This window comes from Elephas maximus, chromosome 10 (genome assembly GCF_024166365.1).
Source record: "Elephas maximus indicus isolate mEleMax1 chromosome 10, mEleMax1 primary haplotype, whole genome shotgun sequence".
In the NCBI taxonomy this organism is placed as follows: domain Eukaryota; kingdom Metazoa; phylum Chordata; class Mammalia; order Proboscidea; family Elephantidae; genus Elephas; species Elephas maximus.
The window spans coordinates 72,500,588-72,516,636 of record NC_064828.1 but is presented as its reverse complement, the minus strand read 5'-3'; the positions used below and the strand labels follow the sequence as shown (position 1 = coordinate 72,516,636).

Here is a 16,049-nt window from a genome sequence, read left to right as displayed (position 1 = left end):
TGAGGCCAAAGAGGGGACAGGGAACCTGACCATTTAGGACACTGCTTTTACTCTGAATGAAACAGAGATCTACTACCGGGTTTTGAGCACAGAAATGACATGATCTAAGTTAGATTTTTTAAAAAGATCACTCTGGGTATTGTGTTGAGAATAGACTGTAAGGGGACAGAGAAACAGGGGACCAATTAGAAGGCCATTGCAATTATCCAGGCAAGGGAGAAGGTGGCTGGATCTAGGGTAGTGAGAAGAAGTGGGATACAGGATATGGTTTAAAGATGGAGTTAACAGGATTTCTCGATGTGGGTAGAGAAGTAAAAAAGGAATCAAATATTACTCCAGTGTTTTTGGCCTGAGCAACCAGAAGGATAGAGTTGTCACCAAGGACTGGGCTCTGAGGAACTCTGATGTAAAGAGGTTGAGGAAAAGAGATGGCATCATCAGAGGAAACTGACAAGGAGTGATGTGTAAAACAAGTGAAGAGAAGGAAGGGATAAACTGTGTCAAATGCTGCTGACAGGTCAAATTAGATAGGTCTGAGGGTTCAGCATTGGACTCAACAATGTGACAGTCACTGCAGACTTTGACAAGACCAGTTTTGGTGGAGTAATGGGGTCAAAAATCTAAAGCTGAAGAGAGAATGGAAGGAATGAAATTGGAGATTTGATTATAAGCAACTATACTAAGGCATTTTGCTCTAAAAGAAGAGAAATGTGATGTAGTAGGTAGGGTTTTATTGAGAATATTTATATGTTAAAATGATTATTTAACTAAGTCACATTTTTGAGATGCTTATGCTTAGCTAGTGAGAGACAAAAAAGGACAGGGCTGGAAGAAAGGGTAGCAGTTATGTTTTGTTACTATGCTCTATTATTAGCAGGTATGTTTTATCACTTTGCTCTATTATACAATCAATACTAGTCTGCCTATCAATACGTACATACTGGAATCCCTAGGTGTTTTCATAGGTAATTAAAAAGGTATTCTTCTTTGGATTGAGCTATTAACTGTTTGATACATACACAACAAATAAAATTTTACGCATGTACTATAAAAAACACTAAAGAGGTTTCAAATGAACATTGACCTTAATGTTAATACAGCAGTAAGTATAGCCTCGTTCTAGAATCATTATCCATATTAAACGATCCTGAAAACGGCCCAAGTAATGAGACCCCGGTAAGAGGAGACCTAAAACAAATGAGAAAAAAAGGGAATCATTTTTCAAGATTGTTTTATTTTGTCATGTGAATCTTTGAAATTGACGACACATTTGGAACTGATTCACTGTTCCTTCAACCCTCCCAGTAGGTCAAGGATAGCAACTATTCATTGTGTGTTAACCCATTGCCATCCACTCAACTCTGACTCACACAATCCCAGTGAGACCACTCACTGGATATTGTTGTTGTTGTGTGCTGTCAAGTAGCTTCTGACTCACAGTGACCCCATGGGACACGATAGAATTGCCCCAGAGGGTTTCCTAGGTTGTAATCCTTATGAGAGCAGACTGCCAGGTCTTTTCTCCTAGCCAATACTTGGTAGTGTCAGACTTTTTAACTTTTGCCAGTCAGATGTGTGTGAAATGATATCTCATTATTTTTTCCCCCCAGGAAGTACTTTGTAACTCGCATCTTGGCTAAGTGTAATTGATTTGATAATAAAATATAATTTCTGTACTATTACTAAAATACTTCTTATTTCAGATATGAGTTTAACCCCACAGGTGTTTTTAAAAGTAGCAAAGCATTATATGATGAAAATTAACTGGAACTGGATAAAAGTGTTAAAAACATAGAATATTTTCTATAAGAAAATGATTATTCATAAAAAATCTATACTACAAAGATAATTTTTTCCTAAATTATCTAACATAATAATAAACAATAATAAAAGTTCACCCTGGGTGAGCACTTCACTAACATTCTGATCTAAAATTGCTACTCTACCTGGAATCAGTTTTTCAGAAAGTCATCTGTCATTTCTAAAACAAGCATATGGTAGGCGATTATACACTACTGCCATCACCTTGCACCTTTCTAAAACCAATGTTGAGAAGTACAATATACTGTAGCTGAATGTGCAGTTAGCTTACGGCTTTAGTCTCTACACAATAACTAGTAAAATATAAACCAGTTCCCTTGCCTTCTTGAATCCGATATTATGTAAAGCTAGTTTTCACTCTCTATGGCTCTAAGCTTTACATCCACTTAACATAAACTCGTTATAATAAATTCACGGAAATTTGGGGGAAAAAGTTGTTTCATGTTTTAATGGTAGGACTGTCACCTGGTTTCGTTAAAAAAAAATGTGTTTTACATCTAAGTCAACTGGCATAATAAAATCTATTAAGAAAACATTCTGCACCCCACTTTGGTGAGTAGCGTCTGGAGTCTTAAATGCTAGCAAGTGGCCATCTAAGATGCATCAATTTGTCTCAACCCACCTGGAGCAAAGGAGAATGAAGAACACCAAAGACACAAGGTAATTATGAGCCCAAGAAACAGAAAGGGCCACATAAATCAGAGACTATGTCAGTCTGAGACCAGAAGAACTGGATGGTGCCTGGCTACAACCAATGACTGCCCTGACAGGGAACACAACAGAGAATTTCTGATGGAGCAGGAGAACAGTGGGATGCAGACCTCAAATTCTCCAGGGTCCTTCTGAGAATAGAAGGACCCTGGAGGACATGGTCCCTAGACCTTCTGTTAGCCCAGAAATGGAATCATTCCCAAAGCCAACTCTTCAGACAGCACTGGACTGGACTATAAGATAGAAAATGATACTTGTGAGGAGTGAGCTTCTTGGCTCAAGTAGACATATGAGACTGTGGGCAGCTCCTGTCTGGAGGGGAGATGAGAAAGCAGAGGGGGACAGAAACTGGCTGAAAGGACACGGGGAGTACAGGGTGGAAAGAAGGACTGTGCTGTCTCATTAGGGGGAGGGCAACTAGGAGTAGATAACAAGGTGTACATAAATTTTTGTATGAGAGACTGACTTGATTTGTTAACTTTCACTAAAAGCACAATAAAAAATTTTTTTTAAAAATGCGTTTTAAAAATTGTAAAATCACCTTAATGAAAATTTCCCTGAGTGTCTTTATTTTATACCTTTACCTTAAGAAGCAGGAGGTATATTTCTATTTCACGTTTAGTCTTTCTGCCTACGCATCAAAGTATTGGAATATGTTTTATAGCCCATTATACAGTTGGATAAAAAGGGAATTTTTTTTTTTTTTGGCACTTTATACTTAGAATTTTTTAAGCACAACCCATTTACTTACCTAAACTTCCAGCTGCCATTGCAGACTGCAGTGCAGCAGCCAAACTTGGGACCATCTGGTAGTAATACACTGTATCTGCACACACACAGGCTGCAGCGCCCACTGCTCCTGGCCAACTCTGAATAGGTCGGGGAAATCCAACCAAAAACACAGGAAGGGTGAAGAGAGGAAGTAAGGGAGAAGAGAGTAGTGTAGAAAAAACTATGAAGAGCAACACGAACGGAGAGAAGACAATGTTGAATATACATAAAGTGGCAGCTGACTTTCGACGTTGTTTTTTTTCCATCCACGATGCCAAAAGTACAGTCACAGCAAACTGTAGTTTAGAGATGAACTGAATCAGGCGATCACGCGCAAGACCAACCTGCAGAGATGTAAAAATGATTTGTATTTATTCTTAAAGACTTTTCATGAATTTTCAAGTCTACATAAGGAAATGACGAATAATAATTTCATTCTTGACCCAATACTTTTTTGGGGGAAATAACTCTCATATGAAATTCTGTTATAATTCTTTTCCAACCTCACAATAAATGAGACTGTATTTTCAAGTTTGGGATCTCATTAAGAAAAAAAAAAAGTAACACTAAAGAGAACCAGAAAAGAGTGTTATCTGCATCTTAAGGTTGACCAAAATTTAAGTTATGAGACAAGAAGTTGTAGTTAAGCAACAGGTTTCTCGAGAAAAGTACAGATAAACTTTGGAAGCTGTTTCATCATTCTGTGTCCAGTGATCTTGACTGAGTTCATGACATTTTGATGGGGACACTTTAATGCAGTCTGAAAAAAGAAGCCATTACCTTTTCAGCTTTTAAAAACTGCTAAGTCCCTTGTGTACGAAGTATGAATCTAAGAAAACTGGAAATTGTGAAAAATGAAATGGAACACATAAACATTGATATCCTAGGCACTGGTGAGCTGAAATGGACTGGTATTGGCCATTTTGAATTGGACAATCATATGGTCTACTATGCCAGGAATGACAACTTGAAGAGGAATGGTGTTGCATTCACCATCAAAAAGAACACTTCAAGATCTATCTTGAAGCACAACGCTGTCAGTGATAGGATAACATCCATGCGCCCAGAAGGAAGATCAGTTAATACAACTATTATTCAAATTTATGCACCAGTCACTAAGGCCAAAGATGAGGAAATTGAAGCTTTTTACCAATTTCTGCAGTCTCAAATTGATCAAACATGCAATAAGGATGCACTGATAACTACTGGTGATTGGAATGCAAAAGTTGGAAACGAAGAAGGATCGGCAGTTGGAAAATATGGCCTCGGTGATGGAGGTGACATGATAGAACTCTGTAAGATCAGTGGCTTCTTCATTGCAAATACCTTTTTTCACTAACATAAACGGTGACTTTTTTTTTTTTATATACATAGACCTCACCAGATGGAATACGCAGGAACCAAATGGACTACATCTGGGGAAAGAGACCATGGAAAGCTCAATATCATCAGTTAGACCAAGGCCACGGGCCGATTGCGGAAAAGACCATCAACTGTTCATATGCAAGTTCAAGGTGAAACTGAAGAAAATTAGTACAAGTCTACAAGAGCCAAAGTACCACCTTAAGTATATCCCACCTGAATTTAGAAACTATCTCAAGAATGGATTTGATGCGTTGAACACTAAAGACCAAAGACCAGACGAGTTGTGGGATGACATCAAGGACATCATACATGAAGAAAACAAGAGGTCGTTAAAAAGACAAAAAGGAAGGAGCAAAACGGATGTTATAAGAGATTCTGAAACTTGTTCTTGAACATTGAGTAGCTAAAGCGAAGGGAAGAAATGATGACGTAAAGAAGTTGAACAGAAGATTTCAAACAGTGGCTTGGAAAGGCAAAGTAAAGTATTATAATGAGATGTGCAAAGACCTGGAGTTAGAAAACCAAAAGGGAAGAATACGCTCAGCATTTCTCAAGCTGAAAGAACTGAAGAAAATATTCAAGCCTTGAGTTGCAATACTGAAGGATTCGATGGGAAAAATATTAAATGACGCAGGAAGCATCAACAGAAGATGGAATTAATACACAGAGTCACTATATCAAAAAGAACTGGTCGACGTTCAACCATTTCAGGAGGTAGTATATGATCAGGAAAGGGTACTTAAGGATGAGGTCCAAGCTGCACTGAAGGCATTGGTGAAAAACAAGTTCCAGGAATTGACAGTGTAACAATTGAGATATTTCAACAAATGGATGCAATGCTGTAAGTACTCACTTATCTATGCCAAGAAACTTGGAAGACAGCTACCTGGCCAAATGACTGGAAGAGATCCATATTTATGCCAATTCCCAAGAAAGGCGATCCAAGAGAATGTGGAAATGATCAAACTATGTCATTAGTATTACATGCAAGTAAAATTTTGCTGAAGACATTCAAAAGCAGCTGCAGCAGTGTATCTACATGGGACTGCCAGAAATTCAAGCCAGGTTCAGAAGAGGATGTGGAACCAGGGATATCACTGCTGATGTCAAACAGATCATGGCTGAAAGCAGAGAATACCAGAAAGATGTTTACCAGTGTTTTATTGACTATGCAAAGGCATTTGACGGTGTGGATCATAACAAACCATGAATAACATTGAGAAGAATGGGAATTCTAGAACACTTAATTGTGCTCGTGAGGAACCTGTAAGTAGATCAGGAGGCAGCTGTTCGAATAGAACAAGGGAATACTGCATGGTTTAAAGTCAGGAAAGGTGTGCATCAGAGCTGTATTCTTTCACCATACCTATTCAATCTGTATACAGAGCAAATAATCTGAGAAGCCGGCCTATATGAAGAAGAATGTGGCATCAGGATTGGAGGAAGACTCATGAACAATCTGCGTTGTCCAGATGACACAACCTTGCTTGCTGAACGTGAAGAGGACTTGAAGCCCTTACTGATGAAGATCAAAAACCACAGCCTTCAGTACGGATTACACCTCAACATAAAGAAAACAAAAATCCTTACAACTGGACCATGGATTCCATTTTACTTGGACCCACAATCAACACCCAAGGAAGCAGCAGTCAAGAAATCAAAACACACATTGCATTGGGTAAATCTGCTGCAAAAGAACTCTTTAAAGTGTTGAAAAGCAAAGATGTCACCTTGAAGACTAAGGTACACCTGACCCAAGCCATGGCGTTTTCAATCGCCTCATATGCATGCAAACGTTGGATGATGGATAAGGAAGACTGAAGAAGAACTGATGCCTTTGAATTGTGGTACTGGTGCAGAATATTGAATATACCATGGACTGTCAAAAGAACGGACAAATCTGTCTTGGAAGAAGTACAGGCTTATGCTTCTTAGAAGTGAGGATGACAAGACTTATCTCACATACTTTGGACATGTTATCAGGAAGGATCAGTCCCTGGAGGAAGACATCACGTTTGGTAGAGCGAAAAAGAAGAAGACACTTATCGAGATGGACTGACACAGTAGTTGCAACAATGGGCTCAAGCATAACGATTGTAAGGAAAGAGCAGGACTGGGCAGTGTTTTGTTCTATTGCACACAGGGTCACTCTAAGTCGGAACAAACTGGATGGCACCTAACAACAACAACAAGACACATGCAAAATATATACACTCATCCCATTGTTATCCCCAGCTCCCAGGATAGAAACAGGACTAAATTGATCAAAATCCACTGCGGTCCAGTCAATTTGGACTCGTAGCGACCCTATAGGACAGAGTCGAACTGCCCCACAGGGTTTCCAAGGAGCGCCTGGTGGATCTGAACTGCCAACCTTTTGGATAGCAGCCGAACTCTTAACCACTATGCCACCAAGTTTTTCCAAACTGATCAGGGACATTTTCTTTTCATATGTTATGTGATGACCAAAAAGCTTACTTTACATTCTGATGCTGTTAAGTCAAAATGTTCAGTTTCCTCTAACTAGTAAAGACAAAGAAATTTCTACCTTGGGCCTAAAAGAATTGAAAAACCTTCTTTAAGAGGAAGCTTATTTTCATGATTATAAATTTTAGTTTGGAATTAAAAAAAAAAAAATTTACAATCTAACAAATGAATTACCTCTAAGTAACTTTTTTTTAAAACTTTAATAATCTATTTAACAAATCCAAAATATTATTTCAACTTGTCATCAATATTAACAAGTATTAACAAGATATTTTATATTCTTCCTTTTATACTAAGTCTTTGAAATGTGGGGTGTGTTTTATACTCACCAGTTGCTGTCGAGTTGATTCTCACTCATGGCGAGTCCATATATGTCAGAGTAGAACTGTGCTCCAGAGGGTTTTCAATGGCTGATTTTTTGGGAAGTAGACTGCCAGGTCTTTCTTCCGAGGTTAACTTTCTCTAGAATTTTTCTACCTCAAGGAAACATGGATTTATGAACAACTAAAAGTAAGGTTATTCAGGGTCTCCTGCACTGACATCACAGATTAAAAAACCTGTTGCTGTCGAGTCGATTCCGACTCATAGCAACCATATAGGACAGAGCAGAATTGCCCATAGAGTTTCCAAGGAGCACCTGGCGGATTCGAACTGCCGACCTTTTCGTTAGCAGCCACAGCACTTAACCACTACGACACCAGGGTTTCTCAGATAGTTCTAACCAAATTTCTCTTTTCATTGGGTTTCCCCATTTTCAAAACACAAAGCATTCTCTCCTAGGAGATCTGAAAACTCTTTTTCCCTAATCAAACCATTCAATGTTATAAATTACTTTACATTTTTGCTCCTGCATTGTATAATTAGTTGTGAAAAAAAATTACTTGCTTCCAAAATTTATATTGACATATCTGGCTTCAATCTTCTGCTAGAATTATTATTTACTTCCCCAAAGTATGTGTATTGTTTGTATACATAAACATGTATACAAACATTATTATTTACTTCCCCCAAAGTATGTATATTGTTTGTATACATAAAAAAATGATTTGTATAGTACAAAAACGTGGATGGCCACCTCAATGTTAACTGCAAACCCCTCCAAGCATTGCTCTTTCCCATCATGAAAATCATTCATGGCTTTACCTAAATCTTTTGAAATTTGTTTTCATTTTGTGCTACCATGTGGGGAAATGAGATTCAATGGTTTACTGGCTGCACTGTGTGGAGCTGAACTACTTCCTCCTTATCTGCTTTTTAAAACTGCTTCAAATCAAAGAAGTGAACAATAAAGTGCCCTTAGAGAGAAATGGGCATCTTCTTAATACTGCTGGTGAGAATATAAAATAGAACAATCTTTCTGGAGGGCCATGTGGCAACATGGATCAAGAGCCCTAAAAATGTCCTTAACTCTTGGCTCAGCAATTTTACTTCTAGGAATTTATCCTAAAGAAATGATGATGAATATGTATAGTGATTCAGCTACAAGGATAATCGTTGCCTCTTTTAGTAAATATGTAACAGTTATTTTAACATCCGTAGGGTAGCTAATTAGATTATGTATACGGGAACAATGGATTATAATGCAATCACTATATAATGCTGAAGAGTAAGAATGATTGAAAAGCTGTTCACAGTTTGTTGTTACATATTACATAATAACATGTATAGTGTGTATGATCCTACTTCTGTTGATAAATGAACACGTGAATATGAACAAAAAGGTATACACGAAAATGTTAAACTGTGATTATCTCTAAATTTCTGGTAGAATTAGAGATGACAAAACTGATAGCACTTTTGTTGTAACAAAAAACCAATAAGCTATTAAAACACCCATTTCACAGCAAAAGAAAAACAAAACAAACAAATTCAATAAAGTTTCATCCTCCAGGTTGCTATATATCAATTGCTCGGTTTGTCAAAGGGAAGGAACATGTGACAGAAAGCAGACATTGCCTCCTTGTGCTGTTACTTAGCTTAAACGTTGTCCAGATAGAATTATTCATTCCAAAGGATAATGAAAATGTTTACACTGCAAGTGAAACGAGAAATTTTATTAATTGGTATGTGTGGAGGGGAGTTCTCTGGAGTTTAGAACTGAACCATTGAGCTTGTTTGAGATTTCTGATGCACCTTAAATCAGCTTATGGTGAAGAATGATGGCTTTGGGTCTGAGATCTTTTTGTCCGGAGGTATGGGAATCTTACACCTCCAACCTCTCCAGTTTTACACCTCAGCTGTTACTTAAACTACCAGTGGCAACAATGGTTTAGATTCCTGGAAGCCCTTGGAATTCAAATAGGAATGTCCGGTGGACATTCTGTCTCTATGGATTTTCCTAGTATGGACATTTCACATAAATGGTTTGACCATAGTTTGACTATCTTGTTAGATGATTAAAAATTGCCATCCTTAGCCAGTGGTGGTCAAAATCTAGTATGAGTATGTCATTCCTTAGATCATGAAGCTATTCCATTTTTTCCCCTTTTGTTCTCTTTTCTCATTTCACTCCCTTTTCCCAGTCTCCTACTCTATCACTGACCTTTTCTCCTTCTCCTCTTCCTATGTTTTACATCTAAAGTGAGTTGCTTTTTCAATAGATTAATTTAGCCCTACTAGTATGAGAAGTGTTTGATTTATGTCATTTCATTTACTACTTCCAACAGCCCTCTGCAGTGGAGATTACTATCCTTATTTTAAGCTTATTTTACAGAGTATTTTATAAAGATTAAGGAATGAAGTCATGCCATAAGACAAAAACCTCAACAGACTGGTCATACAAAGTATGCATAAAAATCATATAAAGTATGTTTTTCTACCAGAATGGAATTAAATTAGAAATCAACTGCAGAAAAAATTTGAGATATACACAAATATTTAGAAATTAAAAAACATATTCCTAAATAACCAATGGGTCAAAAAAGAAATCATAAGAATAATTAGAATATGCTTTGAGATGAATGAAAACAAAAACACAACACACCAAAACATAAGCTATAGCTAAAGCAGTGTTCAGCTATATATGCCTATGTTAAAAGAGAAGAAAGATCTTACATCAACGACCTAGCCTTCCATCTTAGGAAACTAGAAAACAGAGCACACTAAACCTAAAGCAAGCAGAAGGAAGGAAATGATAAAGATTAGAGTAGAAATTAATAAAATAGAAAAACAAAAAATAGTAGAGAAAGTCAAGGAAATCAAAAGCTGGTTCTCTGAAGAGATGAACAAAATTGACAAACCTTTAGCTAGACTGACCATGAAAAAAAAAAATACTAAAATCAGGAAAGAAAGAGGGGACATTACTATCAGTCTTACAGAAAAAAAAAAAAAAAAGTTTAAGGGAATATTACCAACAACTGTATGTCAAAAAATTCCTTCAAAGTATTAAATACGGTTACTATGTGACCCAGAAATTCCACTACCAGCTACATACCCAAGAGAAATGAAAACCTAATGTTCTTATAAAAACTTGTACACAAATGTTCACAGCAGCACTATTTATAACAGTAAAGAAGTACAGACCATCTAACTATCCATCAACTAATAAATGGACCAAATGTGGTATATTCACACAATGGAATATTATTTGGCAATAGAAAAAATTAAGGACTGATACATGTTAAAACATGGATGAACCTTGAAAATATTATATAAGTGAAAAACTTCAGGTATAAAAGATCACATATCATACCAGGTAAATCCATAGAGACAGAAAGTAGACTAGTGGTTGCTGTGACTGGAGTGGGGCGTGGGTGGGATGGAGAGCAGGAATGGGGAACGACAATAAATGTGTACGAGGTTTCTTTTGGGGGTGTTGAAAATATTCTAAAATTAGATTGTGACAGTGATGATGACTGCAAAACTAGGAGCATACACCACTGAACTGTACACTTTAAATGGGTAAGTTTTATGGTATATGCGACATATCTCAATAAAGTTGTTAAAAAAAAAAAAAAGGTTTACCAGTAAGAGTCTAATTCCTGTATCCAGGCTTCTATTCCACCACAAGTCTTTACTGAAGATCAATGAGTGCACTACTGATACTGTGACTATCTCTGATAAAGCATTTTCTGTATTCTGCCATACCTGCAGTACACAAATATCCATATTATATAAAATTTGATAATCTAAGCAAACTGTTAACGTAAACATAATCAAAATTAAACTTGGCAACTGGAAAATACTATTCAGTACATATTAGGATTACCATTCTAAAGGCTCTTGTGAATCCAATGGAGACAGCCACTGACTGGGGCCTTTGTAAGGAACTGTCCAACGAAAGAAATGCAATCATAGCAAAAGGTGACACTAAAACAAAAAAGAGACAAATTTAATTAATGCAAAATAACCCCTCCTCCTATGTTTTATTTTGGCAAAAATAAGAATTTTTTATGAACACATTTAAGCAATTAACTTAAGAAACCAATAAAACAAAAACCAAAACATAAAAGAACAGTATTTCTATGGAGTATAAATCAAAAGACCAAACCCACTGCCACTGAGTCTATTCCTACTCATAGCCACCTTATACGACAAAGGAGAACTGCCACATAGGGTTTCTAAGGCTGTAATCTTTTCGGAAGCAGGCTGCCACATCTTTCTCCCATGGAGCTGCTGGTGGGTTTGAACCACCAGCCTTTCGGTTAGCAGCTGAGTGCTTGACCATTGCACTACCAGGGCCCCTTGTATGTAGTATAATACCACACAAATATGAGAATTCCATATTTTTGTATACTTCCTAGATATGGTTTGTAATATAAAGTCAGATTTTATCTTCCTACCTAAAGTCAGCAAAATCCGTCTAACAACACCAATCTTCAGGAGCCTTGTTTGCTTCTCTAAGAAAACAGTCACACTTTGCACATCCTTTGGATAGAAAGGGTTTCGGAAAATTCCCAGGATATAGACACTTTGAATTTCTCTAAGTATCCATAGTATTATAAGTAATATCATCAAAATATAGCCAACAATAGCCTGAGGATTGCTTCTGGAAATCTGTGAGAAATCAGCAAAGTGATGCAGCAAACTAGTTTCTAAGAGAGCCAAAACTAACATAATGATGTAGAAAACGCATTCCTTCCACGTAAACTGTGTTTCCGAGCCATTGGGTAAAGTTTTAGATTTGGTTCTAACTCTCTGTCTGGTCACACTGTGTTTGAAGACAAAACCCATCTCACTTAGGTTAAGACTAAGTAAGAAGCCAAGTCCAGTCATGAAAAGAACCACAGCGACAGTGCTGGGAATGAAATACGATGTTACAGCTGCTCCAGCAGAAGCCATGAACATTGCTAGTAACCTGCAGAGAAAAAAGAAGAAAAAAGGATTTGCTTTAAAAGAAAGATGTCCTTTAGGAATAAGCTACATGTAACTTCGATGATTTAAAAAGTTACCGTAGGTGGGTTGACATGGGTGAACCTCCAAGGCCAAACTCTAAGACCTGCTCCATTGCCCATAAGAAAAGTGCGTCAGGTGGGGGCAGGGTTCCCAGTGCCCAGAGAAAAGGTAAGAATATAAACAAGATGTGTAAAATCTGATTCATTTGTTCAAGAGCTGGCATATTTACCATAAACCTATAAGAAAAAGAAAACATTTAAATAAGATATAAAAATATATAGAAGAGAATCTTTTCAGGAAAAGCAAAATAACACAGAATACACCCACCCTCTCCCAACGCCCCTGCACCATAACAAAAGAACTACTTACAGAAAGTCCCTGGTTCCAACTTAAAAAAAGATATCAACACATAAAAATCGTGACCCTTGTCCTTCTCCTCTAACTAGCAACTATCCCAATTCAACTTTGTAGAGCTTAGCATTTAGAGAATATGTAGATTCAAATGTGCAAAGAAGACATAATTAAAAGCCATCACTGACTAGAAGTTAAATTGAATTTAGGGATTTGTAAAACTGAACAACTGAGCCCAGGGCAAAAATATTCCTTCCCTCAATGTTTAAATTACATTGGCTGAAATTCTACCAATGATTCTTTAGAGTTGAAAACTTTTTAATTTAAAATCGCAAGTTTAACTCTAAGAAAGCTAAAGCCTTACTGACATTTACACATCAGTAGCTAGCAAAGGGAGAAAGCTCTTCTCTTCCTCCTACTCTGTCCTGTACTGCCCTGTCCTCAGGCCTCAATTTAAAGTCAGTATTGTGAGCCCTGGTGGTACAGTGGCTGAAGTGACTGACTGCTAACCAAAAGGTTGGTGGTTGGAAACCACTAGAGGCTCTGTGGGAGAAAGATGTGGCAGTCTGCTTCCACAGAGATTTACGGCCTTGGAAACCCTATGGGGTTCAGAATCGACTCCAGGGCAGTGGGTTTGGTTTGGTTTTTTGGGTATGCTTAGTATCAGAGGAAATCCTGGTGGCATAGTGGTTAAGAGCTAACCAAAAGATTGGCAGTTTGAATCCACCAGGTGCTCTTTGGAAACCCTATGAGGCAGTTCTACAATGAGTCTACTATGAATCTACTGTATGGCAGCCCCTCTGGTTTTTTTTTTTTTTAGTATCAGAAGTCAGTAACATTATGTTAGAAATGTCTCTGCCAGTTAGTCTGGGGACTTAATTAGCATTTATAACATTATTTCTATCTTATATAAGCAGTGGTATGTATTTGACAACACAAATTTGTACAATACAATCTCATAATTTATGGAGTTGCCTCTACTTTAAATAGAGAAATTAGTATGTAGTACTACACTTACCATTTAAGCATGACATCATTAAACTGTTCCAAACAATAAAAACTTTAAAGCACAGAAGGTAAACATTGATATGTTGTTAATTTTTTGGAGCAAGGCTAGCCACACACCTTGTCTGGAGACCAAAAAGGTCAGAGTAGTTAAGAAGTTCCAAAGAGAACTGTCAGTGGAGAGAACTAAATCTCAAACCCTATAGCATAATTATACTTGAACACCTGAGCTCCTGGAATCAAAGTCCAGGAGAAAGACAACTTCTGCAACAATTACGCACTTAAGTGTATGCTGACAACCCAGAAGCGAATGTATAGCAACTATGGCTACAATAACGGCATAACGCGTTTCCTCACACAGATACCAGGACCATGCCAGCTAACGCACTTGGCCTCATAATGTATGTCCTTCAAACTTTTATAAACAGAGAATTACTGAACACAAGGTTAACATGAATGCTGAATTAGCTGACAATACTTTCTATAACATAGTACTGAAATAAAGTTCATTTATCTCTAAGAAGAAAACATTCGTAATAAAAAAAAATCAAACCACATACACTAAGCCACAGGAAGGTCGAGGAAAATAAGATTTGCATAAATTTTTTCTTTTTAAGGAAATACTTCTCTTGCTAACATATTCAAGGGTAGGATAGCCTATGCAAAAATAATGTATGCTTGGGAAACATTTTACCCAAATTTGATTTAGCCCTACATCTCTTTTTGTTCCTCAAGTAAACAATAAGCAATGGCACAGAAAAGTATTTATATATAAGGATATCATAAATAAAGCACAACATAACTGAAGTAACCACAGACACTGTGATTACTCTCCTGTGGCCTAAGACTCAGACCCAAATAGACGATTATCGTGGTTAGATCTTCATATGGAAAAACATTTAAATTCTATTGTTCCTGATAACATAACAGGGCTTTTTGAGGGTAAAAAAAAATCTCAGACTTCAAGGAGGAAAAAAAAAATTTTTGCTTTGATGCTAACAACTATAAAAATATTTCAAACTCTATACACTAAGATCCACATGCCAAAAACAAAAGACGTTCTTTTTAGTGGCTAAGATGATACAAATATGCATCATTCATTCAAACAATTCCTGATGGTCTATAAGCAAAGCATTTTAGATTTAATGCTTCTCTTTGAGAAAATAAAAACGTGCAAGAAAAAGTTGTTTAAAATTATTAATATAACTGTAGTGGGTAGTGTCATGGATTGAATTTTAACCAAAACCAAAGTATCTACCAACGGCTAGGCCATGATTCCCAGTATTGTGTAACTGTCCACCATTTTGTCATTTGAGGTGATTTTCCTATGTGTTGTAAAGCCTACCTCTATGATGTTAATGAGGTGGAATTAGAGAGTTATGTTAATGAGGCAGGACTCAATCTACAAGATTAGGTTGTGTTTTAAATCAATCTCTTTCGAGACATAAAAGAGAGAAGTGAGCAGAGACATGGGGACCTCATATCACTAAGAAACGAGATGGTGCAGATGGGAGAAGCAGCAGCAGCAGAGCCAGGAAACCAGTGCAATATAACGCGGGAGCTGATCCACCGAGTGAGAAGGCTGTCTTTGTGCAGCAGGCTTCCCGGTGGAGTGAGGTGCCTCTGGGCTCTTATCGGTGGAGCTAGACTTGCAAATTCATGGAGCAGGAGAGTTGAGTGCCTTCTAGCTGAAGTTTACTGACAGAGTGGGGCGCCTCTAGGCACTTATCAGTGGAGCTAGGCTTGCAGACTCATGGAGCAGGAGAGTTGAATGCCTTCTAGCTGAAGTTTACTGACAGAGTGGGGTGCCTCTAGGCACTTATCAGTGCAGCTAAAGAGCTCTGAAGCATTTGCCCCAGCAGGGCACATGTACCAAGGCTAAGGGGCCAAGAGTCCAAGGAAGCAGAAGCTGAAGAGACAAGGAACACAGGAAGCAGAGCTGCCTAGGTCTCAGATGGACTAGAAGAATGGTGCCGCCCAAAGCTGAGGGGTCTCCACTCAGAATCTGGAGAGTATGGCCAATACCTAGAGTCTGGAGGGCACGGCCATTACATAAATTGTCTCAGCTAACAGAGGATTATTTTCAAGCCTTGAGGGCTAATGTAATGTTCTGCTGACTTGCTTGGTGCCTGTTATCTCTTCTTTCTGTCCAATTTCTTCCGTTTGTAATGGAAATGTCTAGCTTGTGGATGTTCTATCACCAT

General features: G+C 37.6%; 1 protein-coding gene across 7 annotated transcripts in view; it reads right to left on the bottom strand.

The window, feature by feature from the left end:
• The window catches only part of PCNX4 (pecanex 4), a 48,072-nt gene that overhangs the window by 6,076 nt on the left and 25,947 nt on the right, over nt 1-16,049 (bottom strand). For 5 of the 7 annotated variants that reach the window (XM_049897828.1, XM_049897830.1, XM_049897831.1 and 2 more), the window contains 6 exons: nt 12,546-12,725; nt 11,937-12,451; nt 11,363-11,463; nt 11,119-11,241; nt 3,284-3,647; nt 1,085-1,188 (listed from right to left, as the gene is read on the bottom strand). In XM_049897828.1, the coding sequence (XP_049753785.1) occupies nt 1,085-1,188; nt 3,284-3,647; nt 11,119-11,241; nt 11,363-11,463; nt 11,937-12,451; nt 12,546-12,725 (1,387 nt within the window). The remainder of the gene's footprint in view (nt 1-1,084; nt 1,189-3,283; nt 3,648-11,118; nt 11,242-11,362; nt 11,464-11,936; nt 12,452-12,545; nt 12,726-16,049) is intronic. The other 2 variants (XM_049897834.1, XM_049897833.1) reach the window with 2 other exon arrangements.